We start from the raw sequence: 26,684 nt of genomic DNA, 5'->3' as shown, positions 1-26,684 counted from the left end.
AAAAACGTTTTTCTAATTACTAGGCGAACTCCGCACGCTTGGTGTAAAAAAATGAAATCTTGCATAGGGGCTCGTAAAGAAGCGAGTTATCACCACACCCATTGAAACAGACCAAATATAGATTTCAAAATTCGAAAACTAGGTACTTATCGTAAAAACTCCTAGGTAATTAAGTGTAAATTGAGTAGGTTTGACTATATTAGACAAATCTTGATAACAAATTTAAAAAGTTTTAACAATAAATATACCTACATTTAAGGATGATGTTTTTGGATGAAAAAAAGATACATTTCTATTATGTTAATAGGGATTTAGACGTTTTGTGATACTTAGATCATATACTCAATTAATAAATTTACCTTAATTTTATATTAACTTAATGATTTATACGATTATTCGAAGCTAGGTGGCCGGTCGGCAAGAGACTTTAAAAAACGGCATTACATCAAATCTCAAATCTGTTTGAAGTGGTGCCATTTTATACAGTTTTTTCTGTTCAGCCACATAACTATACCTTACGGGCCAATAGAAACGGCTTTATTTTTTTTAAACTTCAGCTAATATTTTTGTATGATTATCAGCAGGGATGCGATGGTTGCGTTTTTATCGTCTATCGTGTCGCGTTTCACTCTCGCACTTAGATATTTCTTTTACTCGTAAAGGCCACGGATCTAAAACAGGCGGCCCTAGCAAGGTGACAATCGCTTACGCTTCACCATCGAATCGATTTGTGTCTCTATCACTTCCATATTAGTGTGACAATGACTGCGTTTCATTCGGTGCGGTAGCATTAGCGATTGGCATGTTGTCTACGGGGCCAGACGATAAAAACGCGATCATCATGTATGCTTCTACTGAAACTTTTCTTTGAGAAAGATCTGACCTGACTGTCATACAATGATAATGTCTTCGATATTCTGTTATTTTTCAAACAATACGGTAATTGTATATTACGGACTGATTTATATCTAATAAAAACATAGCACATAGATTGTCGAAGACAATAATTCATTACACACTTGGTTGTTAAATTACACACTTGGTTGTTAAATTGGGTTGTGTTCGTATTCGTAGGACATAATATTTTTAACCAAAAACAAAATGTCAATTCACAGTACAAAAGGTTAATCGATATCTCAGTTCAAATGGTACACACATTATGCTAAGCACACATCCTTCCACAACTGTTACTGCTATATTTCCTATTAAATTAGGTCACTTAGATTTACTAACGTGTAAACATGTCATCACAACTTAATACATTGCTTGTCACTGAAGGCCGCCATAGATTCACTAATCGCGAACCTTGTTATGTGAACGTTGTAATTTTAGGTAGCATATTTAAATTTCAAAAAAGGATGAGACACCATCCAAATCATGACGCTACCCCCTTAAGTTTTATTATATTTACGCGCAACAGCAGAAACATAATATATTTTATCAACAGAAATTAAGTCCTTTAATAAAACTGAAATTACGTCCAAAGCTAAAATGAACTATCAGGAGGTTGTGGGCCACATTCCTGTTCTCGTTTCTTGTCTAAATGAAGTAAAATTAGATGCCACGCTGTATGTATTTTTTTCTTTTTATTATTATATGCCTTTTATTTCATCAACTTAACCTATTTCCAAAGAAATGAGCAAAAAGTAAATAATTTCATTCAAGAAAGTGATCATGATTATAAATATTATGCACTAATCATTATTAATTCAATACTAAAATTATTAACTAAATATCATAAGTTAATTAAACATCTACACGAAATAAAAGCTAAGATAGAAAAAATAAATATTTGTCATGATTCAACATAAAACTTAATATAAAAACAAAACCTCTAGTTTAATACTTGCTGGATAGTTAAAGTATTTGTACATAAAGACAGCCGTGTATAAGAGAAAGGTATTTCATACCGAGTGACTTGGTCACAAGCAAGTCGCGACTGTGAGAGTGGTCACCGTGCACAGATTCGCGGGCTAAAAGCAACGCGTACTACGTTAGCGAACAATACGCGAACGCGAAGCGAAGCGATGCGGCGCGGGGTGAATCTATCCTTTGATACCTATAGAAGTATTCTACGTGGGCGATCTCGTTGCGAACGCGAATGCCTTGGGCCCGCCGCGCCGCGCCGCCCCGCGTCTCGTTCGCGAGTTGTTCACTAACGTAAAACGCAGCGTTAGCGGGCCAGTGCGAATTGTTAATCAACGTATGTTGAGGTATATGGTAATAAATACAATAATGTATATTATCGAAATAGCTGAAAAAAGCACACATTCGAGATTCTATTAGATACCGCAAAAAATATGATTAAGGTTTTTTAAATGGTAAATAATGAGGTACTTTCTTGTCGTACTGGCCGAACAGATACTCAACTATGGCAGAGCCAAGAAGGTTACATTACATTCGCATGCGTTGGTAATGAAAGCAAAATAGTATCTAACGTAGTGTCCGTCATTGAAGTTTACTACAAACACTACAACGCTATGTATAAAGTAATTATATAATCTAAAAAATAAGTACTGTAGCAGCACTGTTGTAATGCTTAACTATATTTTTTTATGAAGATAGTTTCTGACAAAATTGTTCAGACGATACGTTCAGATTAAGCATTTTTATCAAAAAACATGAACAAAACGGAAGATCGCTCGCTGTTATATTTAACTATCTTCATAAAGAAACCGTTAACAATATTTTTGTCATTTTCAATGATTTTTATGTATTTTTATTTTTTCTTTTTTAATTATTGTGGCATAAGTAGAGAATTTTTTTGAAAATTTTATGTTAAAAGTAAGTTTGAAAATCATAGTGGTTAAAAATAATTATGATGTTTTTTGACCGTTCATAACCTATTAATTGTATTTATGTAATTAGCATCAAATATTGATATTCACGAAGTGACATTGCGACACTATAATATAAATATGAAGCTATAATGATTTTGAACACATACTTTAGAGTTACTTCTTCTTTCTGCGCGATTTCTTACATTTGGATGATTGCTTTGCGGAAGGGAGAAGCACACTAGCAGCACCGGCGGTCCGTTTGTCTTCCTTGTCGCTGTCGGTGGACGCCAGGGGCGACACATTGTCGTCGTCCGACGACTTTTCCATCGTCGAACTCTCCCCTTCTTTGCTTTCATCATCTATTTTCACCTCTTGAGTCCTAATCTTATGACTCTCGATAACACTAAAACCTTTTTCCTTCCTGGCTGGCACCTTCTCCAAATCAACTAAATTGAAGGTACTCGATTCTATTACTTTACTTGTGGTTTCTTTAATAGACGATAGTATATCGTCAATGTTTATTTTGCATATCGGACTATTAATTTTTGTATCGTTCACTTCCAACAGACTGTCTCTCATGACTTCAAGTTTGTAGTCGTCTAAGCCGAAATCTAAGGGTTCTAACGGTGGCAGATCGTGCAGATCTGTATGGTGTTCTTCAACAAAGTTAAGCTCATTTGGAGCGTCACATTCTGCAACCATAATGTCAGTTCTCTTGCAGAGTTCAATAAGTTTATCCTGCAAGGACACGCGATCGTCTTTGAAAGACTTCGGATAATCTAAACTAGCACCTACATGAGGTTCTTCCCAAGAGTCACGTCTTTCATATTTTTTCAAGGCCATAGTAGGTTCATCTCTTTTATCGTTTCTCGTAGCAGCTATGGAACTCCAGGATTTTATTGGTTTCTCTTGAAGAATCTCTTTTTCCACGCTTTTTCTTTCCATCGGCTGAGGCGACTTCCGGGTCTTGCTGCCTCTTGTAATTTTAATTTCAGGAAATTCGTCATTCGTAGAATCGATAACGTAAACATCTTTTTTCTCGGCTTCGAATGATCTGTCACCATGTTTTCTACTGGCATCGGAATATGGAGACAATGATTTGCTCTTCTTCGTTTTAGGGACGTCTTTAGGCGAAGTGGATGAGATTTCACTAGTACTTAAAACATCATGTTTCACGTTCAGGTGACTTGATGGTGTTTTTTCTATTGGCAATGGGGTCGATTTGACAGGACTCGGTTCAGGCCAACCCTCCATGAAAGATGATACGGAAGAATTCTTCCTGCTCTTCAGTTTAAGTGAAGTAAGTTCGTAGCCATCGTCAGGGAAGCATTCAACTGCCTTAACCTCTGATTCGTCATCTTTTTCAGAAGTGACACTCCTGGATGAACGAGGTTTCTTTAATTTTTCCAAATAAGTAGTCGAATCGATGTCTTCGAATGGCGTGGAAATGGATACCAGCTCGCCACAAGAAGGTGTTTTAGCTTCATCAATCGCATGAATCTCTATAAAACTATCTTCATCTTCTTTAGCTTGCAGATCTTCTTGCCCTTTTTTACCTTTACGAGTTTTCTTGGATTTAGGTTTATCATCGAATTTGTCAGTAGCAATTGTTTGTTGCGTTACGTTCAAAATTGCAGGCCTTTCTGATTCGTTGAAAAGCAAATCCCAAGCTTGTTCTTCTGCTTTTGCAATATCCGTATGTTCAACTTTTATCAACTTTTCAGAAACTTCTTCTGTAACTGGTTTTACATTTTCAATTTTTTTGGTCTTCTCACGGCCTTCATCCATAGGTGGCTTTATAGGGTCAATTTGATTATTCTTTTTAGTCTTGTCACAGGTTTCTTCTGTTGCGCCTTTTACAATAATATCTGCTTTGTCAACTTTTTTAGATTTATCATGAGTGTCTTTAGTCAAAGTCTCATTCTTGTCGCCTTTTTTGGATTTATCGCGATTATCTTCAGTTACTTTTGATTTCTCAGTTTTATCCAGATGCTTGGATTTTGGACGAGTGTCCTCCACGTTAACCGAAACGGTATTCGTGACTGGCGCTTCCTCTTTAACAACCGACACGGTTCGCTTATCTACTTTTCCATCATCAACAACAACAACATCGGGCTTGCCCTCTATCTTCTTCGGAACTCTCGACTCCTTGAGCTCGCAATCATCCCTACTAGCACCTTCGGTATTCTTCTCCCGTTCCTTAATATCTCTAGGTTTTTCCTTAAATTTAACTTCACTATCTCTATCACTAACTGACTTTGGGGTGGGAGATTTCTTAACTCTAGCTCGGGCGATCGGTTGAATATCATCCGAGGCCCGATTCGATTTTGGCAGTGATTCCTTATTGCTCTCGCGCTCGGCCGGGGCCGAGCTCACACGGGGGTCCTCACGCTTCCATACATCACTCTCTCGCTCGAGATCTTTACGATCTTTATCTACGTCGGGTCTAACATCGACCACATCTACGGGGGGAACGGTCCGTCGCTCGGCGCGCTCGACGGGCACGAACCCGGAGTCCTGCCCGGGCACGGGCACGGGGCGGGCACGGGCCGGCGCGGCAGAGAGCGCGGCGGGGATGACCACGTCGGTGTTGAGCGGCACGGGCTCGTCCGGGGGGGTGAGGTGCCCGGCGGGCGCGACGGTCTGCACGGGGATGGTGGTGTCGCGCGGCAGCGGGCGCGCGATGACGTGCTGGGGCAGGCCGAGCGCGGCGGGCGCGCGCACGACGGGCCGGAAGCGGCCCTCGTCGGCGTTGGCCTGCGTGTACAGGTCGGGGTCGGCGGGCTCGGGGCCGGGCTCGGGCTCGGCGCGCGGCACCACGGTGCCGAGCGGGTCCACGGCGCGCCGCACGCCCGCCCCCGCGCCCCAGCGCCGCGCCGTCCGCGCCTCCTCCCGCGGCCACCCTATACGAACCAAAGGCAACCACGTTATTCCACGCGAGGAGGAGATTTAGAAAAAAGCATCAGGGCCGGAAAACTATCGTCGACTTATCTGTTCGGGGTCAAAAACCTGCAAGAGGCGGGGAAGCGAATTAAATAAGTCAGTGGTAGTTTAGTCAGGTGTACGTTTTAGTTTTATCACGCTTGCCCGATTTTGTGGAATTAGTCGATGGATAGTAACGTATGAAAGTAATAACAAGGGAACAGGGTTGACAGCACACATGTAAAGGTAAGAAAGTTTCATCGGTCACCATCAAAGAAAATGTTCCAATCCAATCAAATTTGAACAAATGATAGTAATTGCTTAAGGCGGAATTTACTAAGTTGACTCCCATGGCGCACTGCAATTTGACAAACCAACATTTTAGACGTATGTGACGTAATTTCCACAACTTATGATAACTTTAGTAATGAAAGAAGTTCGATATTTCTCTTTGATGGTGACCATACAAGAAAAGAGAGATTTTATTCGTTGAACAGATAAATCGTGGCCGATGGGATATCTTTCACAATCGTGAAGCCAACAAGGGATAAAATGGATGCCTTTGGCTGTACAGTTCATGCGTTGACGCAATGCTTTCTTCTCTCCTCCACTCTTAGCACTTATCACTTAGACGATAGTTCCGTTGCAAGCAGATTGTGATTTTAACTCATATAGCATCAAAACATGTTTAGCGCAAGTCAAAAATATAGTAAATATTAATAAAATAAGCACATCCTTAAAATATGTTTAAGACAGGCTTTTTAAGTGAATTAACTTGACAATTCAATGACGATAAAAATATATAACCATTGCGAATTCAAAGTCATTTGAAAGTACTTACATGCAATTAAAAAAATCAATCAGTTTCAATTCTACGCCTAGTATTATCGTACCGCCGGTACCAGCAATTTTTCGTAGGGGGTTGTGCAGAAAAGACTACACTTGACTGTACCTAATTACTTTAGTGGCATGCATGATAATGTCATTGGTGAAGAGTCCAATCTTACGAATCTGAATTTGAAGAACTTAACTCCTTCAACCTTTATGAGTTATGAATAAAAGACACTCGACTCTTACAATACTGAATATATTTACAATACAACTTGTTGGCTGGGTATCGACTGTTGTTGTGCACCGTGTCATTTGTACAATAAAGGCTTTTACTACACTAGTTAAATGTAAAAACAACGCATCAAAAATGAAAACACTAATTTAGAATATTTAAAAAGTTGCAGAGTTAGTTGACCCGCTGCAAACAAATTTCAATGCAGGGGGGTCACTTGTCTCTGCAGCTTACCTAGAAACGACTCGTGTTTCTTTCAAGCTCAAACTGGAGTTTGACCAACTAAAGACATATTTAACGTTTTCATGGGTTAGTGAAGGGTACTTACGGTCATCCTCTTAGTTCAGTCATCTTCTTAGTCATAGTTTCGGTATGGTTCAGCAGCGACTGGAAGGTTACATACCGTGGTCCAGTGGTCCTCCCTTCATTGCCTCAGCGAGGTCCTCTCACAGTCGCACGAGGCACGTCGCACACGGATGCGCGGCCGCTTTTGGCCAATGACTGGAGCCGGACACTGTCCGACGTGCAACAAGGTAGTGTCAGGGAGGGTACATACCGTGATCCTCCTTCATTGCCTCGGCGAGGTCCTCTCGCAGCTGCACGTCGCATACGGACGCGCGGCCGCTGTCGACCAGCAGCGACTGGCGCCGGACACCGTCCGACGTACATCAAGGTAGTGTCAGGGAGGGTAGGTACCGTGGTCCTCCTTCATGGCCTCGGCGAGGTCCTCTCGCAGCTGCACGTCGCACACGGACGCGCGGCCGCTGTTGACCAGCAGCGACTGGCGCCGGACACTGTCCGACGTACATCAAGGTAGTGTCAGGGAGGGTACGTACCGTGGTCCTCCTTCATGGCCTCGGCGAGGTCCTCTCACAGCTGCACGTCGCACACGGACGCGCGGCCGCTGTCAGCCAACAACGACTTGCGCCGGACACTGTCCGACGTACAACAAGGTAGTCTCAGGGAGGGTACGTACCGTGGTCCTCCTTCATTGCCTCGGCGAGGTCCTCTCGCAGCTGTACGTCGCACACGGACGCGCGGCCGCTGTCGGCCAGCAGCGACTTGCGCCGGAAACTGTCCGACGGGGAGTGCTCGAGGGAACCTGCATCAATTGTTATCATTAAGTTTTTGGTATGTATTTTAATTGCTGCGGCGACCAGTTGGCCTATGAAGAGAGGACATGTTTTCAAGTAGGTATTTAAAAATTTCCAAAAATTTTACTCGACTACTTTTGTTGGTATAGTTGTGTTGTATATTTAGTTTTGTTGCCGAAGACAGGGTCGAGTGGAAAAAACGTGGAGAGGCCCGGCAGTGGGACACCAAAGTAGACTAATTGGAATGTAGGTATAAGTAACATAATCTATTATTGTAGTCGGTACATATAAGGAGAGGCATGTAATATGACTCTCCTCCATATTAAGTTAGGAATGTAGTCCATATACGAAGAGTCATGTAAGATGACTCTCCTCTATATAAGGAATGGAATTTAGATCAAGCTACTGGACACCTGAACTAGATACCTCCCACGTGTAAGCCTCCCCACCTAAACACGTATGACCTAAATTCCCAAGTTTATATATACTAGGTTTTAATCAATAAATTACAGTATTTACTCGGCAATCCTGTGTTTTACTACTGTCCTGGATCCCATCATTACAAATAAAAACAAATGAGCCACTCAAAAATGCTACGACAGGTTGAATTTTCGCAAAAAAAGAATAATTAAGTTTACTGAGGAAGTAGCATGACAAATACGAAAATTTCTGAGTAAATGCGATGGACTACATCAGTACCTCCTGCTACAGTGCTAATCTAAACCTTATCTCTGGACAGTAAGGTGTACAACTCACTGGCGGAGCCGGAGTCGACCATGACGGGCACCACGGGCCGCACACCCGGCATGTTGACGGGGTTGGAGCGCGCCACGCTTCCCGCTGCGCTCGTGTCCACCTCCACCGCCTCCGCTTCGGAGAGAGATGAGTTCGACCTGGAAATACAGACACTTTTAGCAAATGGTAAAAAAACCGTGGCTCCAGAAACTAGAATATGCTTTTTGCTTTATCTGCGGAACAACTTACCCAGTGGTGTTATAAGTTTTGAAGATGAACTGAGGCCCCATCCACAATCTCCTGTGGGGCCCGGCATGGGTCACTATCTCCACTTGCGACAGCCAGCGCTCCTCTTCGCTCATGCATATGTCCGCACAGCTCAACTATAAAAAAAACATACCATCAGATTTTGGAAAGGGTTTTGTACGATGACGTCACTTGATTAGATTCAGGTTCAGAAGTGACAAACTTTCCTTGCTGTAAACAATATTACGTCGCAACGGACCAACGGAAAAACTTTTAGCAAAACTGTTCGCCGTTAATAAGAACAGTGTGTAATTTACATGCGACCCAAGTACCACGTGCTCTAGCTGAGACCCTCGCACTGACCTTGTTGCCTATCGGCTGCAGCAGCGGGCTGGTGGGCGGCAGCGGCGCCAGCAGGTCGGGTGCCGGCGGTGGTGGCCGCGCCAGCGCCCACTGCGCGACATGCTCCACCTCCACCTCGATCGGAGACTCGTCACACACTTTTTCTTTCGGGATACCTGCAAACAAGTTTACTTATAGACCGACCGCTTAAATGAGTCCTCGCCTGCGCGGTACGGGGGCGACGGGGTGGGACGACTAAGGGTCGGTTGCACCAAACTGTTCGTATCGTTAAAGACTCGCAAAATTTTTTTATTTATGGAAATATCATAGTAAAGCGTCGGGGCGCGCCGGCTGACGTTGATCAGTCTGTCAAATGTAGTTGGTGCAACTGGCCCTAAGGGTGGTGGGGAAGGTGCGGGCGGGTGTACGCCTGCCGCCCGCACCTATAGACCACGGTCTATGGAGAACGCATGAAAGCTACTGTTATGTTTGCAAAATCTTGTTTTGCCCAGGGCGAGAGAAACAGTAGGTACAGCAATATATTTATAGTGTTATAATTTCTTTGACATTCTACTAAGACGTAAGCAGAAATATCCTTACTCCTAGCAGGGCGGGCGTGGAGCACTAAGTGCAGCAGGCCGCCGGTGTGCGTGACGAGATACAGCGCGGGCATGGCCGGCGCGCGCGGCGTTGCCGCACTGCACACCGACAGCCCGAAGCGCGCGCGAGCTGGCAGCGGCGCGCTGTTGCAGTCCTCCGACAGCGACGACAAGCGTTGCCGGCCTGAAAGAGGAACAGTATGAAAATATGCTAACTCGTTTGATGTCCACAATGATTAGCTGACCAAAATTAGAATTTTGGTTTAAAGAGTACCTACCACGCGACCGTGAACAATGGCAACCGGTGACAAAGTTGTTGTTTAACCGCTCGTGCTAATATTGATACCCGAGTAAGCGAAAGATTTCAAAATTGGAATTTTAAGCTTTGCGAGGGTTTCAAAGCACGAGGGTTAAAAAAAATTGCCCCCGAGTGAAACAAAAAATTTTTCACCACCAACCCGAACGAAATATATCAGACAAAAACAAACCAAATCATGATTCAAAATCATCATTTAAAAGTCAATTCAACCAGCAAACATAAGAAAAGGTAGGTATGTATACTTATCGCTATTCTGCTTTGTGCTGTAATTAATGCTTATTGCCCTTATATAGGGTGGTTGACTGTCAAGTCAAATCAAGTTCTCTTTTTTTTTTGCGACGTGTCGGAACGATTAGCGACTATGGAGTGTATATGAACGCACACACGACACGACGTCACGTTAAAATTACCTTCTCCTTGTATATCTCGTTAATTACATATATTACATATATTCTATATTTTATATAAAGTCAACAACCCGTAGTGGACTTTAACCTTATTATGTAACCTGTAACCTTTTTTGTTTTCTCTTTGTTAGATTGTTGCTGTAAGCTTTGTTGCGACAATAAATGACTTTTTATTATATTTTATTTATTTAAAAAAAAAGAAAACAACTCAAAATTTGCATTTCATTACTTTGCCTCACATGTGAACAAAATGCCACTTTGCTATCGGTTTTTAAACAATCAAGGCCTTTGCCAGTTGGTGTGGTGAAAACATATACAATACATATAGTTATCAAGTGACCTGAGCTGGTGCGGGTGATGGTGCGCGTGGGCAGGTTGGCGGTGGGGCGCAGCTGCGCGAGCGGCGCGCACAGGCACGGCAGCGGGTACGGCGGCAAGCGCGGGTTGGGGAACCAGGCGCCCTGCCCGAGGCATTCGCTCACCTGCGAATGAAGAAGTTCATAATCAATGACAGTTCGGAGTGGAAATAAAACATTACACTACAAGTTAAAGGCCAGTTGCACCAATCACAATTGACAGGCGGATCAAAGACAATCAGCAGGGAGCTATGAAATTTACCATACAAAAATTTAACGAACGTTATACATAGCCCAGACACGACGGTTTGGTGCGATAGACCATTAGTAATCTAACAACGCTACCATATTCGGAGATATTTTCCTGGACACGCCGGAGAGCTAGCCACGGCAATACGTATGAAATTAATAGAGCAACGAAATCCCTCTAGTTAGTGTGCCATACTATCATTATTAATTAATCCGGGCGCCTGAGGGCTGTCTATAAATTTCGTCATCGTTTTTTTTGACGATTTTTGACTCCCCCCCCCCCCCCCCCCTTAACCAAATCATCCAAAAATCATGCTTCGAATGACCTCCGTTTCCTCCTACGTCATGCTACCATCATCCGATGTCCAGACCCCCCCCCCCCCTAATTTGAAATGACGTAATTTATGAATAGCCCCCTAGCAGCTGTTTAGCGGTGGATGCGGGAGTGGATGGGCAACAAAAGGGTCGTAAAATCAATTGAAGGTGTGGAATTTATAGAGCTCTGAGTTTGATGTGATATAATAGCTATTGTAATTATGTATTTAATTCAAATATAACAATGCCAGGGGGGCGATTTTTGAAATTCGATCGCTCGATTTCGTGTATTTCGTTTTATTTGGGGGAAAAGTAGTGCCAGCTGCCAGGTGATGAAAGTACGTACAAAATCACTAGAGCGCCTGCAGGAAGACCATGAGCAAATTGCACTTGACTCACAACACCTTTCGCTATTGACTAAAATAAAAATTACAACCGCAAGCACAACCATTGGTCAGGGTTTCCAAGTGTAAGTATATATTACAATGGTATGTACTCACGGGGCTACCGGAGCGCGGCGGCGTTGCGTGTATGGGCAGGCCGGCGGAGCGCTGGAAGCGCGACAGACGGTTGACGACGCGCGGCTGTGTGTGTGTGCGCACTCCGCACGCGCCGCCGTACGGGCTGATCGCGAACACATGCGTGGTGCCGCGGAGCGTTGTGATTGCCGTCCAGCGCGAGTCTGGCGATATCGCGATGTCCTGAAAAACATTGAGTTATAGTATAGGCCTGTATAATAAAGGGTCCAGTGGTCATATATACCAGCCATATCCTCCTAAGGCCCAGACATACAAATTAAAAATTAATATGCCACTGAAATTTGAAACTATAGTGCAGGGAATAGAGTTGATTTTGGGTTTGTTTGAAAATTGAACGAAACAAAACAAATGCGACTCTATTCCAATTGAGTATGATTTAAATTTCATCGAACTGAATAAGTACTATAGGTGGGCCTTAGGAGGTTAAGACTAATGGGCATGTCTGCAGGAGCAGATTGAACCGGCCCAAAGACAGAACCAAAAAGAATAGATAGTATAGAGGGGTCCTGTCAAAGTAAATTTTGTAGTCACGGTACATTTACTGCCATCTATCGACACACGATTAAAACTTAAAATAAAATTGAAAATGTATAAATGAATTAAAATATGTTTACGGATATTGTAAAGTATTGGGAAACGTACAATGAAACCACCTGAGCTGATTATAGACTGATTTATTATTTTTCTTGAATGCCGATCCACCTACCCTACATTTCAATCTACCCACATATACTGACAACTCCCCTTTGAAAGAAAACAAAAAAATAACAATTTATTTATTACCTAGGACATGCTTGACGTTACTTTAGGACATGGAAATTACATAGGTGTTTTATTTCTATTTTCGTTATTCATACATTCTCTTTCCTTTAGTTAAATGATTCCTTAATTAAATTGATTATATATATAGGTACATAGATGTATATTATAACCTGTATATTAATATATATATATACATATATATTTTACAAGATGAGATATAAACTTACACATACAAGTGTAGGTATCCATCTACATTTTAATTCATTCTAACATTCGCTACTTAAATATTATTATTATTATTTTATTATTAATACATTTTTATCACATTCAAATTTTAATTAATCAGACTGCTTTCTAATTTAATTATAAGTAAAGTACATCACTAGAATTTTATGTTTATCATTTTGTGGATCGGCATAAATCAATAGATCATCTATGAATAATTTTACTCCTTCTATGTCGTCAAAATGTTCATATAATTTTCTATGGAAGATTTCAGACGCGGAGGAAATTCCATACGGCATGCGTAGGAATTTGTACCTACCAAAGGGGGAATTGAAGGTGCAAAGGTCACTACTAGCTTGGTTTAACTTAACTTGCCAAAAACCCTGCTTAGCATCAAGAGTGCTAAAGTACTTTGCCCCCGCTAGACTTGAAGTGATTTCATCTAGAGTAGGCAATTTAAAATGCTCTCGTTTAATTACTTTATTTAAATCCTTCGGGTCAAGGCATATTCGCAGGTCTCCGTTGGGTTTTTTGACAACAGTCATGCTATTTACCCAGTCGGTGGGTCCTTCAACTTTTGCGATGATGCCTTGATCCTGCATTTCTCTTAATTTATTTTTAACATGTTCTACTAACACAATTGGTAATTTCCTAGGGGCATGAATTACCGGTTGGGCATGGTCTTGTAATTGTATTTTGTATTCTCCCGGTAGACAACCCATACCTTCAAAAACGTCGGAGTACTCATCTAATACAGACTTGGCATTATTTGACCTACCTACAGACAGCTCATGGACCCTTCGTACTAAGCACATTTCTCTACAAGAAAATCTACCAATTATTGGACTCGACGGAACATCTGCTATAATAAACTCCAAAATGTAAGGATTAGTTTTATGCATCACTTTTAGATTACATTTACCCGCAATTGGTATCAAGTCTCGTGAATAACCATATATTTTTACCCCGGTTGTACTAAGGGACTGCCTATCTATTCCTAATAATTTTAAGTACCTCTCTGGCAAAACATTTACCTCAGCTCCCGTGTCCAGTTCAAACGTTATATTCTTATTATTAATGGATAAAGTGACAGACCATTCATCATCATAATTATGTTTATTATTTACCTCATCGGTGGATTCCCCTCTTATTTCGTACACGCGACACATTCTCGAGTAGTGATTGCGTCCATGGCACCTGTCACACAGCTGACCATATGCCGGACACTGAAATCTTCTATGTGTAGACCCACATCTTGAACAGCTATGGCCGCCAGTCCTCTTGGGTTGTGACGACCGCTGCCACCTGCCGCGCGCCGTTGGCTGGTTGTCGTGCCCGGGAGCTGCGTGATGTGCCTGTCCGGGGCGCCCGCCTCGCCACGATCCACGGCGGCGCCCGCGCCCGTTAGCGCTGACCGCATTTACCGCCTTATCCTCTGTCTCCTCACGTTCTTGTCTATAACAACAACTCGGTTGACCTTGACATTCTGTCGCGATTGTTTGCTTATTTTTAATTTCATGCACATGATGTTCCACATTCTCCTGCTTAATATGACCAGCTTGAGCACGGGATATTTCGGCTAGCCTACATATTTCTATAGCTTTTTGCAGCGTCAAGTCACTTTCTCGTAGAAGTCGTTCCCGCAAGGTTGTTTCCTGAATACCACATATTAACCGATCCCTCACAAGGTCACTGCACAGATCTTTAAAGTCACACTTTGCTGCCATCACATTTAATTCAAAGACATACTGTTCAATCGATTCAAACTCCTGCTGGTTCCGTGTGAAGAATTTATGCCTTTCTACGGCGAGGTTCTTTTTGGGTTCGAAAAATCCGTCAAACTTCTTTAACAACTCATCTACTGTTTTTGATTCTTCGGTAAACTGGTCATATACCTCGCGGCACTTATCACCTATTACATGCAGCAAAATGTTAATCTGGACCTTCTGTGGTTTTTTCGCTATTTCACAAGCTTCGTAATAAATTAGAAAGGCCTTTTTCCATTTCTCCCATTCTTTGCATAAATTTCCCGATGTAACGTTCACTAAATTGTTCTCGAATTTGAACGGTAATGGCGGATGCAGCAGCACTGACTCCATAGTGGCGATAAACAATTCTCACTCTCACGATAAGTACCTATTTATTAATAACGACACACATTACTGTCCGCACAGAGTTTCACACTTTTTTATTATTTTACAATGATAAATAAGTCTTTTTTCCGGCTGCGCCATGTAAAGTATTGGGAAACGTACAATGAAACCACCTGAGCTGATTATAGACTGATTTATTATTTTTCTTGCATGCCGATCCACCTACCCTACATTTCAATCTACCCACATATACTGACAGATATATGATTATTAATTTTTATTGTTCCACAATGACCCATGTTCTTTCACTGATACGTGTTAAAATTGTTAAATATCAAACGGTGTCGCCAACGCCATCTAAACGACAATAGACCAAAGGTATATGGCGCCATCTATTCGACAGTGACTTTTGCTTGACATCCGAGGCACGTTTTTTTCTTAGACTTTATTTATCTTATACGGAGTTATATATATCTCTGACAGAACCAACCCTACTATAGAAAATTAAAACATGTAATAAGATAAGAAAAACATTCATGCCTGGAATTCCGCGGTATATCCACACTAGAATAATGATTGAGATTCATTCCATTTTTCATTTCATTCCATTCCTTTCCAGATATATCCAGTTAGAACCGGAATAAGGTGTCATTTAACTGTATTATATGCTAATTATCGCAATCGTTAACCTCGTCGACAGCGAAGACATCACAACAACCTACAATTAGCCCCGTAAGTGATATTGGTTTGTATTTTTTTTTTTATTACGAATGGGCTTACTCATGGCCACAGACTAGCCGAGGCGTAGACGTGACCTACGATGGAGCGAGCTCGCCCAGAAGGTGCCTGTTCACTCTTGATTTGAAGGTTGACGGGTTATAAGAACACGGAAATATAGACGCCGGCAGGGAATTCCATTCCTTGGCAGTGCGCATAAGGAAAGTAGAAGCAAAGCGCTTCGTGCGAATTGGTGGAATATCTACCATGTAAGGATGGAAACCGGCCGTGCGTCTAAAAGTCCGATGGTAGAATGGGGACGGTGGAATAAGCTCGTGTAGCTCTCGTGTATGTTTACTACTCAATCACTTCAAGCACTAAATAGATTTGGATGGCATTTTTTATCCCCTAAGGACAGAAATTGAGATTGGAAGTTAGTAACTGAATAAGAATACTGACGGGTTCAGATTAACAGCCGGGCAAGGACTAATAATAAAATAAACATTTTAGTTACACAGACCAAAAAGTGACAAACAGACAGAAGAATAAGTAAATAAATAAATAAATGCGTGAGTGTCGTGGAACACCCGGTTGGAACGAAGTATGCCTATTATTATTGATAAACTTAGTACATTATTGATTAACAAATACAATCAAAAACTCTTCAATTCTTCATCGACATAATAATAATTATGGAAACTGCTCATACTTCACAAATCAGTTCAGAAATGCTACTTACAGGCAGGTAGAACAACTAAACGTTTAAATGAAGTACGGCCGTAACGGAAAATTCTTACACTTTTTTTCGCCTAGCCCCCATCCTCCAACCGTCGTTCCGAAAATAAACCTACACTCCCATTCCATGTCCAAATATAACATTGGTCAGTTCGTTTCGTCACATAAGCTCAAAAATATAAACCGCGGATTCCAAGATCGAAGCCATCAAAGGGGAATCATTAGACATCAATTCCTCGGCCACAATACGAACGGTCTGACAACGACCGCCATACATTAGTTATAAAATAAATGTATGACGGTGGGTGTCAGGGTCGAGCGTGTGTTCCGTAACCCTCGGGTTTAAACTTACCTGCACTTTAGCCGTAGTGTCCCCCCTGTGCAGTATATACAGATGGTGCACGGAGGCGAGACTCGGGCCGCAGGGGTGTGGGTTAATGCGGAATACGTGGAAGTCGTGCCCGCGGCGGTCCGCGGTCACCAGCAGCATACCGCTGGCGTCGAACTTCAACGCGATGATGGCCTCGGAGTGGGCTAGGAAGTGGGCCACGATGGGGTCGTACGGGTCTTCGTTGTCTTGCCCGTCGTCGTATTCATTGCTCTGGAGGAAAGTTATTGTTTAGAGCAGGGGTTCCCAAACTGTGCGCCGTAGACAGTGAAAGGGGGCGCCGTGAGGCAATCCTCCTCTCTACCGATCTATGTCGAATAGCCTAGCTAGAGGTTAGGGCGTCGAGATTTCGATTATCGAGAACTTGCAAGAGCGCGGCGGACTAATAAAGATTGGTGACCCCTGGTTTAGATAAAAATCCACACTATATCTATATTTGTGCCATGCAGGACGGATTGACAATGCCTTATGCTTTAGTTTCCTAGAATAGCGGTGCCGTCATATAGCGGCCATCTCCATAAAAAATATTACGACATCCATATTTAGCCGTATTATTTAGTATGGAGACGGCCGCTATATGACGGCACCGCTGTCCGATCTTTACGCCCTCCTGCCAAACTTTGGGCCACACTTTCTTTAAACTATTCTCAGGGTCGGTTGCACCATACCGTCTGTGACTGTTAAAAAGCATTCTCTAAATTTATTTGTATGGGAAATTTCATACTTCCCTGCTGTTTGGCGTTAATCAGTCTGTTAAATGTGGTTGGTGCAACTGGCCCTTAGTCACACCAAAGACATAATTATGTAACTTCGTATAAGATGAATAAATTCTAAGGAAAAAACATGGATCAAAATGATACAAAAATAATAAAATCATTTATCCATATATATACATTTTTTGGATAATTTTATACGTTTTCATTTTGAGTTTTAGTCGTGTGTCGATAGATGGCAGTAAGTTTACTGTGACTACAAAATTTACAATGACAGGACCCCTCTATACTACCTATTCTTTTTAGTCACACTCACCTCTATATCTAGGATGGTGACGACGCCCGCCTGCTGCGCGTCGCTATTGGGCGGCGACGGCGACTGCGAGGTGCTTCGCCCGCCTGCTAAACTGTGGGCCACACTTTCTCCAAGGCCTCGTAGGCCCTTGCTGAGAGACTTCGCTGCGTGCAGGACAGTGGCTGTATAGCTCGTTACACCTTCGCCTAGTATAAAAATGCAAAGTAAATGAATTTTGACTCTTCGCAAGCGACATAAGAAAGAATAGTTATTTACGATACAATTGCGGAAACGTTACCTACTCGTAGTTATTCGAAATTGAAGGTAAATTCGAATTACCTATTCGCACGTGTATCGTACAACGTTTTACAGTACATATGACCCTTGAAACTTTTGACATACGCACGAAAAGTGCTATTTTACGCACTTAGTGCGTATGTCAAAAGTTTAAAGGGCCATATGTATTATTAGCCATATTTAATTTCCTCTTTTCCGCACTTGTATCGTAAATAACTATTTCTGTCTCTCTTATTCTGTGCATTTACGTCAATGATATTAGGCAACTACTTATCACTTTATCTATATATTGACCTTGCTAAGCAATCAATTGCACACAAAATAGGCAAACGGCATAGATAATCGTACATTTGAATGCATGGGCGCGCATAAATGTGCAGTCGACGTCAAAAATATGTTTACACTTTTGCACCTTACTCCTTTGTAATAAGGCGAAAAGTGTAAACATATATTTGAAGTCGAATGTGCAATTGTTTGGTCACGCTTAACGTGTGTGTGGCTATAATTAGCGCTAGTGCAGAAACAATATATGTTAATGATACTATCATAGGCGGTTATGTCCTTCGCTAGCCGAGTGTTATACATATGGTAATGTATAATAGGTTCTATGGTCATTGTATGCTAAATCGTTTTAGTACATAAATGTGTAACTAAAACTTTCGTTGTTTTCTTTTGGGGTTAGTGTACTCTAATATTCTATTCTACTCGAGAACCGTGATAGCTAGACAGTTGAAATTTTCACAGATGATGTATTTCTGTTGCCGCTATAACAACAAATACTAAAAACAAAATAATATAAATATTTAAGTGGGGCTCCCATACAACAAACGTGATATTTTTTGTCGTTTTCCGTAATGGCACGGAACCCTTTGTGCGCGAGTCCGACTCGCACTTATCCGGTTTTTTACCTTCACACCCGCCACTGCTTCTCTTCGAAGGGTGAAGTTTCTTATCAGCGTACGCCAACCAGCGGTCTCCCAGCGCCAAGGGGTTGATGGGCTGGCTACCCCCCAAGGGGCACGGGCACGGATAGCAAGTCGTTATGGCCATCCTGTCCTCTAACGTGCCCGCGTCGAACACGGCGAATCTCTCAGAAAAGGCCACGACCACCGACCGCTTGTTGGCCAGTACGTCGAGGATTGGATTCTTGAATTTTATACTCTTCACCTGTGGAATAGAGTCTGTTTTAGCGTGTGGTCACACTTGTGTGTTTAAATAACTATGTAGAACTGTTTTAGACCGGTAGATAGGATAATTAAGCAAGACATTGAGCAACTTGTGTCAACGATATTACACAAAACAATTGATGCTGTTCTATAGTTTGTTTTTTTTTAGCATTAGAAAGAAGGTAAGCGATGATGACATGTCTTTTAATTGGTAAACGCTTTTTTTTAATCAGTAAATATTACTTATGAAAGCAGAAGAATATAAATGATCGTATTAGATTCATAATTGTTACATATTTGCCGTGACTTATTTTTAAAGCATATTTTTCAATTAAAAGACACATCAAGATTGTTTACCTTCTTTCTAATGCTAAAATAAACGAACATTAGTTACCGACGATAATTTTGTTGAATTAACTAAGTCCTTACCTGCTCTCCTCCTCTTATGGATATAAAGCTGAGAGAGCAGAACGTGGGTCCGGGACTCGCGGAGTCACACAGGGCTATGAGGGGCCTTTTCGACGTGAAACAGTCGCCGTGCTGCGGGGTTGGCAGTATACGGAGCACCCTCACTGCGGGATGACGGGAAATTTGACATGTTGATAGTATAATAGACAACATGAGAAAAAAGATAAAAACCGGCCAAGTGCGAGTCGGACTCGCGTTTCTAGGGTTCCGTACATAAGTCCCACTCACGCTTGACTGCACGTTTGTAATAGGTTTTCCTGTCATCTATAGGTAAAGAACTATTATGTGTATTTTTTTCAAAATTTTAGACCCAGTAGTTTTGGAGATAAAGTGGGGGATGGTAATTTTTTGGCTATTTTCTCAAATAACTTCAAACCTATGTATTTTAAAATTACAAAAAAAGATGTTCATCCTTGGGTCACTAATTTACATATGTTTACCAAATTTCAACTTAATTGGTCCAGTAGTTTCTGAGAAAATAGCCTGTGACAGAAGGACAGACAGACAGACGCACGAGTGATCCTATAAGGGTTCTGTTTTGTCCTTTTGAGGTACGGAACCCTAATAAAAAGAACTAAGAGTATTTTTCTACTTAATATACTATACCTGTGCCTTGACGCCATGACAGAACCTCCTGCGCTTCCCCGCTCGGGGGGATCAACCAGACCTGGACTCCGGAGCCGTAGCCCAGGATCAACAGCAGGGGGGAGATATCGGCGTCGCAGTCGCCTTCCGGCGCCGGCTCGTTTATGTCTGCTGTCTCGAACCTAGAGCACAAAATAAATAATAGTACTACCGTACAGAAAGGAAACTTCCTACAAAACCGAAGTTGGACAGCGGTTCAGGGTCGAATCATGTTGTCCTTTTCTAATACTTAGGCTATTTAGGGCTGTCAAAATTCAAGTCATTATCTTATCTGTGGTCGTCCACGCAAATGTCAAGTTGTGTCAACCCTAGAAATTGCTCGGAGCAATGCCGAGCCTAACGGAGTCGTGTTTGCCCGAAGGAAGGAGTTTCGCATCCCTGCCTAGAGAGGACAAGTTAAATCGACATTTTAACCTTTTGGCCGCCAAAGAAACTGACGCTCGCGGTTGCAGCCCGATATCAACCTTCGTGCATTATGAGAAGGTTCACGATGATCCGCCTCACACGATAGGCGTGGCGTTCAAAGGCCTTGATGTATACGCATTATCTGTCAATCTTAGTTATTGATAAGACCTACCTATGCATAATTATGTTTATATGATATAATATTACCGTTAAAACGACATCATAGGATAAAATATAATATACGTAAGCAAATAACTTCAACACAGGATTCCATTAGGAAACCTAAAATTAATATAGGCCAACATTACTTTTCAATATACATATAGGTAGGTTCATTTGATAAATACTGAGATTCAGCTTTTTTTTTGTTTATGTAGAACAAAGAAACAGCGTGTTTTATTGGTTCAAACAAATGCGTAATTATTGCGAAAAGCTTAACAATAAAAAAAATTAAATCGTAGTATATAGTATAGCAATAGCAGATGTATAATGACTCATAATGTAAACATCTGATATGCGAAATACCATGACGAAGAGATAATCATAAGTCATAACATTGATATGTTGTGGTCGTAATTTTCCTTTAGACCTAGACATTAGTACAATTAATGTAATTACTAATTACTTATATGTGATTATTATAATTCTCCCACACTAAAGGGTTGTTACATAACGTTATATATTATATAGGGTGGTCTGTTTCTTTGTAAGCCAGTCAGTTGGGGAGCGTGGTCTAGTGGTCAACACGATAGCCGCATAATCTGAAGACCGGCTCCGATCCGGCTGGAGGCCCGGACGGCTTGGTCATTTTTCCTTTAGTATATGTCATATATTTGGTTTTTACTGTGTTGTCCTGTCATACAGTGTTATTATATAACGTTATATAACTGGCAGTGTAGGACCATTAGAAAGGTCCATCGAAAATTAAATGTTACTGCCATTATTACGTAACCCAACTTGCTATAGGTATAGCAAGGTATTGTCGTTAGAACCGTGCCAACAGCGGCGAAGGTGAATGAGAAAATAGAAGCCCTTTTCCCCAACTTTAATTTCTCAACGAATTCAAATAAAAATAGCCCAAAGGTATTTAAAAGTTTTGTAATGGAAATCACATAACGTTAAACTTCACTTGTATGAATACCTAGAACTAAGGGTTTGAGACCAACTGGAAAATAAAACAGGATAATTGTTATGATTAAATATTACGTGGTCATTTTCAACTCATTCAAAAGGATCCACATACCGAATAAATACTAACGATACTATAGAAAAACGAGTATTTGCCATTCATAGTTGTTTTGGCGAGTTCCCGATATTTCGACAATTGCACATTCCATGCCATTTTCACGGAGTAACATGCTGCAAATTTGTGGTCTAAAGAAGAGTCGCGTTCCATATAGATTTTCGTACATTGACCCACCTGTTGACATCTCTATTGCACTCGCATAGTTATATTGCTGTCCCGCTCATGATGCCGGTGGTCAACGTCACTGTGCGAGCTTGACAGCAATATAATAATGCGAGTGCAATAGAGATATCAACAGGCGGTGTAACAAAATCTATATGGAATGTGTCTCTTCTTTAGCCACATACCATAGCAATCTATTATTTCTGATTCGCTTGTTTCGCACGGTGGCTACTATTCTGCTGTTAGTTACTTACTTCTTTAAAAGGCATGTGGAACTATGCCGGAAATGGCTGAAATATTAGGATCTCACCAAAACATAGGAGAGAAAAGGGTAACTGTTGAGGACAATAGAGAGTAGGAGAGGGAAAATGATTGGTCACCTTATACGACATGATGCTTTTATAAATAACATAATAGAAGGAAAGATTGCAGGCAAGAGAGGAAGCTCGGAAGGCCGAACACAAATAAAAGGTAGCTGTAATGTCGTATAAGGAAATCAAGGAGGCGCCCTGGATAGAGCCGAATGGAGAGAGCTACACCGACAAGAGTCACATAATGACTTAATGACAATAGTAATTATAATGTAAATGACCATGTCAACTTACCGAGCCCATTGTATGACGTCTTTAGGGTCCGCGGTGGAGGAGGAGGAAAGCGTGACGTCGTTGATGAAGCCTGACACCGCGTCGATGAGGCCGCGGTCGCTGGGCGGCTGAGCGGGCACGGTGAGCGGCCCACCCGCCCGCGCGTGCCGCGGGGACTCCGCCGACATTGCGTGGCCTGACCTGCGAACATGGACTAGTTGTTAAATTCAAAATCACTAGGGAACAAAATTTAGATTGACTCTTTTCAATAGCCTCGTGCCACCACCATACAAAATTATAGCAGAGGAAGTTAGAATCTTGTTGTATTTTCAATTAGGTTTAATTTCATTTGTTCGAAAATTATACAAGACATTTTAACTTTGGTTTTAATTAAGGTTGATATTCCATCGAAAATGAGTGTACATCCTAATGTACACTGGGCGGTACGAGGGTAGAGTACCCTCTTTCTTGCCAGATCCACAGAAGAAATAATAGTACTCCATTACAGAAAGGACACTTCCTACAAACCCGAAGTTTGACAGCGATTCAGGGTCGAATCATGCTATCCCCTTCTAATAAATGGCACTATCCCTTTCGGCTACTTAGGGTTGTAAAAATTCAAGTGATTATCTTATCTGTGGTCGTGCACGCACAAGGAAGTCAAGTGGTGCCAACCCTAATAATTGCTCGGAGCGAACTCCTTCGACCGAAGTCAGGAGTGTCTCCCCACTGCCAGACCCTTATATTACCCTGCTAAGCCAATTAGCAGTATCTCACGTTAAATTGCATTGCCATTGCATCTTAAATTCTTTAGTGGAAAATTTCAATTTTTAAAGTCACTTGTTTTTGAGAAAAGGTCAATACAGATAAGTGTGTTTGTGGACCACTAAACGCAAGTTACAAATGTATGAATAAACTAATCAATGTGTAAACAGGCACACACTACATCTACAAACAGGCCCCAATGTGAAGGTAGGTCACACATACCTGTATATCGCCTTACAGAATCATGGTAATGAGGCAGAGGCATGATCAAACCTTCTGCTACATGCTACATGATTAAAGATTCAGTATGATTTATCCAAATTGTTCACTATTATGAATTGTAAGTTACATAGACAGCTTTGTATTTCCTTTTATAACCAAGTTCTATTACCTCAGTCACATACTTGATGATGATAGGCATGGAAAGTATAGTTCGTTTTTTTTAGCATTAGAAAGAACTTGCAAGAAGGTAAGCGATCTTGACATGTCTTTTAATTGAAAAACGCTTTATAAAAATATAAAACTATTACTTATGAAAGCAGAAGAATATAAATGATCGTATTAGATTCATAATTGTTACATATTTGCCGTAACTTATTTTTAAAATGTGTTTTTCAATTAAAAGACACATCAAGATTGTTTACCTAATTTCTAATGCTAAAAAAACGAAGTATAGCTAGGGAAGTAGGCAGAGACATAGTGTGGCCACGCTACTTGTCATCGGCCGCCATACTGCCCTGCATACTTCCCTCACAACTTCCCATACCACTCGTCGAGTGTGTGACCGCCACATATAGGAATACATGCGGAAAGAGAAGAGTCGTCTCAAAGTATGGGGCCTAATACATTCCATGACTTCTCTTTCCAAACAGACTCTTTAAATAAAAGTATGAATATTGTTGCCTAGTACACATATTACAAGTTTTACACAGTTTGTAGCTAGTTGATCTGTGTATGATTAATGATAATCCCCAAATATTTATTTTATTTATCCCTGGAAGATGAAGATTTAAGAAACATTATGCTTGAAGGGTACTTAATATTGGTAATTTTTCCCTCCAGTTTAGATAAATTCACACTCATATTTGATAAACCACAACATGAAAGGAAGGAAGGTTTGTATTTGCAACATGCAAATACAAACCCCTATTCAAAAATATGGTCAATTAATTCTGATTATATAGATATATAACAAAATAAACAAAATAAAAAAAGTTTAAAGATCTTGTTGACTATATTATACCTACCTACTAGATAAGAGAGATTACTGTGTTGTAGTTACCTTCTGAGTTTGAAGGGCACAAAGCTGACAGACAAGACTCAGCTATGAATAAGATAAGCAAAAAAAATAGTATAATAATAAAGTTACCTCAATGACATTTGCTTTAGAGTCATCAAAAAAACTGCAGTATAAAATATGTTATGACCGTTAATTCTGATGCATTTTTTACCGAACAAAAATGCGCAAAAGTAACTATAGAACAAAAAACAATTGAACACGAAAACAATGTTCACCTTGCGTGAATCATTCTTTGTGGATTACATAATTAATAAAAACAAAACAATGTCACTCAAACAGTTTATGAATATTTAATTTAAAAGCAAGGGATAAACTCTGTTGCTTCGATCAGCTGCCAGTTACAAATATAACTACTACAGTTATATAGCACTGATACCGTCCGAGGACAAAGGAAATCAATGCAATTGCACCACCCTTCTATGACCCTACAACAACAAATACACCCTACCCGACAACACCTTACGCAAATCTTTCTACGTCTTATCCAAAACTCACCTTGTTTACGAAAACAATCCTCATTTTAAGTCCATTTTCGAAATTTTAAGTTATTGCGTCGTTTATACTGGCAGTTGAAAACAATGACGTCACAAGTAAAAAAAATAAATAAGGACCCAAACAAACATTACTTGATAACACAATCACTCAAACAACCGTTTTAAATTAATTCTAACACTCATCAATAAATAAATTGAGAATAAATTACGTTTATACACAAACTATAACAACAATTTATGAAAACAGATGTGAATGACAATACCCGAGCTTGATTCGTTTCGTAGTGTGCGTGTTTGACTAGCTGACTGAGAATAGAATTGGAAGTGGGAATGTGTGAGTTTCTCGTTTCGATTGGATAGAGGTGTAGAGGTAGCGCATGTCTTCTCTTTTTGTCATCATAGACTTATAATATATAAAGACGTAGTCTCAGCGAGCTGTCACTGTTGCCACTTTTGTTTAGTGTACGATTAACAATGCGGCCCACGTTGCTGTAGCCATGTCGATAAAGTCATATCGATAAACTATCGACATTTCTTGCAATTTTAATTTAACTTCAAAGGCTTAACGATACCTAAAATGACCAAAAACGCTTTTATTCTTTATTGTGGTTGTCAGATCACAATTTTATAGTCACGCCCCAGCAGGGAACCAAGGGAAAGTTCAGATATTTAATTAAAATACATAAATACCTCCTAAAATAGGTGTTCCGCAATAATTGAATTATATTATTATATTATAATATATTCATTATCCATTAGCATTTCAATTATGTTTATGTTTAACGAAGATATTGAAGCTTCAATTAATCGCTATTTCGTTCCGCTGTGTAGCGTTTATCGATATATAACATGATTAAAATCGACTTTTCACATCCCTAAAAGAGCACACATATACGCTTTTACGCACACATACACAGCCTGGGCGCATCAAGAAAGGCAACACTTGATTTGAAGTCCACCTTGTCAACTGTTATGGTTGTCCTTTTTTGACAAACGGCATTTTTAAAAGAGCGAGGAGAGAGAAATGATACTAGTTGCTGCGCCTTGAAAGAGAACAGAAAAGGTTGGGCCCTTGTTTGTCATTTAAATAATGTTGCCAAATGCGAAAAATGAACCTAAAGGCTCCACAGACTCGCATGCCTTACTAACATTTTTAAAGAAAGTTATAATTAAAAAAATTACTACTCATTTTAATTGCCTCCTTTTATCGTGTAACGTGTAATTATTTTTAGTGAATCATTTATTAAAACTAAGTCAG

General features: G+C 40.8%; 1 protein-coding gene across 1 annotated transcript; it reads right to left on the bottom strand.

Moving 5' to 3' along the window:
- Positions 1-2,168: 2,168 nt before the first annotated feature.
- LOC134666617 (uncharacterized) lies at positions 2,169-25,733 on the bottom strand. Its single transcript, XM_063523836.1, is given in 15 exon segments — positions 2,169-5,669; positions 7,713-7,867; positions 8,616-8,752; positions 8,844-8,977; positions 9,204-9,358; positions 9,783-9,965; positions 10,848-10,989; positions 11,928-12,128; positions 16,851-17,099; positions 17,916-18,100; positions 19,100-19,358; positions 19,787-19,929; positions 20,432-20,592; positions 22,889-23,068; positions 25,428-25,733. Coding segments are annotated over 14 exon segments (4,986 nt in total). The 5' UTR covers positions 23,056-23,068; positions 25,428-25,733; the 3' UTR covers positions 2,169-2,954.
- Between the last annotated feature and the right edge of the window lie 951 nt (positions 25,734-26,684).

Source organism: Cydia fagiglandana, chromosome 8, assembly GCF_963556715.1.
Source record: "Cydia fagiglandana chromosome 8, ilCydFagi1.1, whole genome shotgun sequence".
NCBI lineage: Eukaryota > Metazoa > Arthropoda > Insecta > Lepidoptera > Tortricidae > Cydia > Cydia fagiglandana.
This window is presented reverse-complemented; position numbering and strand designations above follow the sequence as displayed.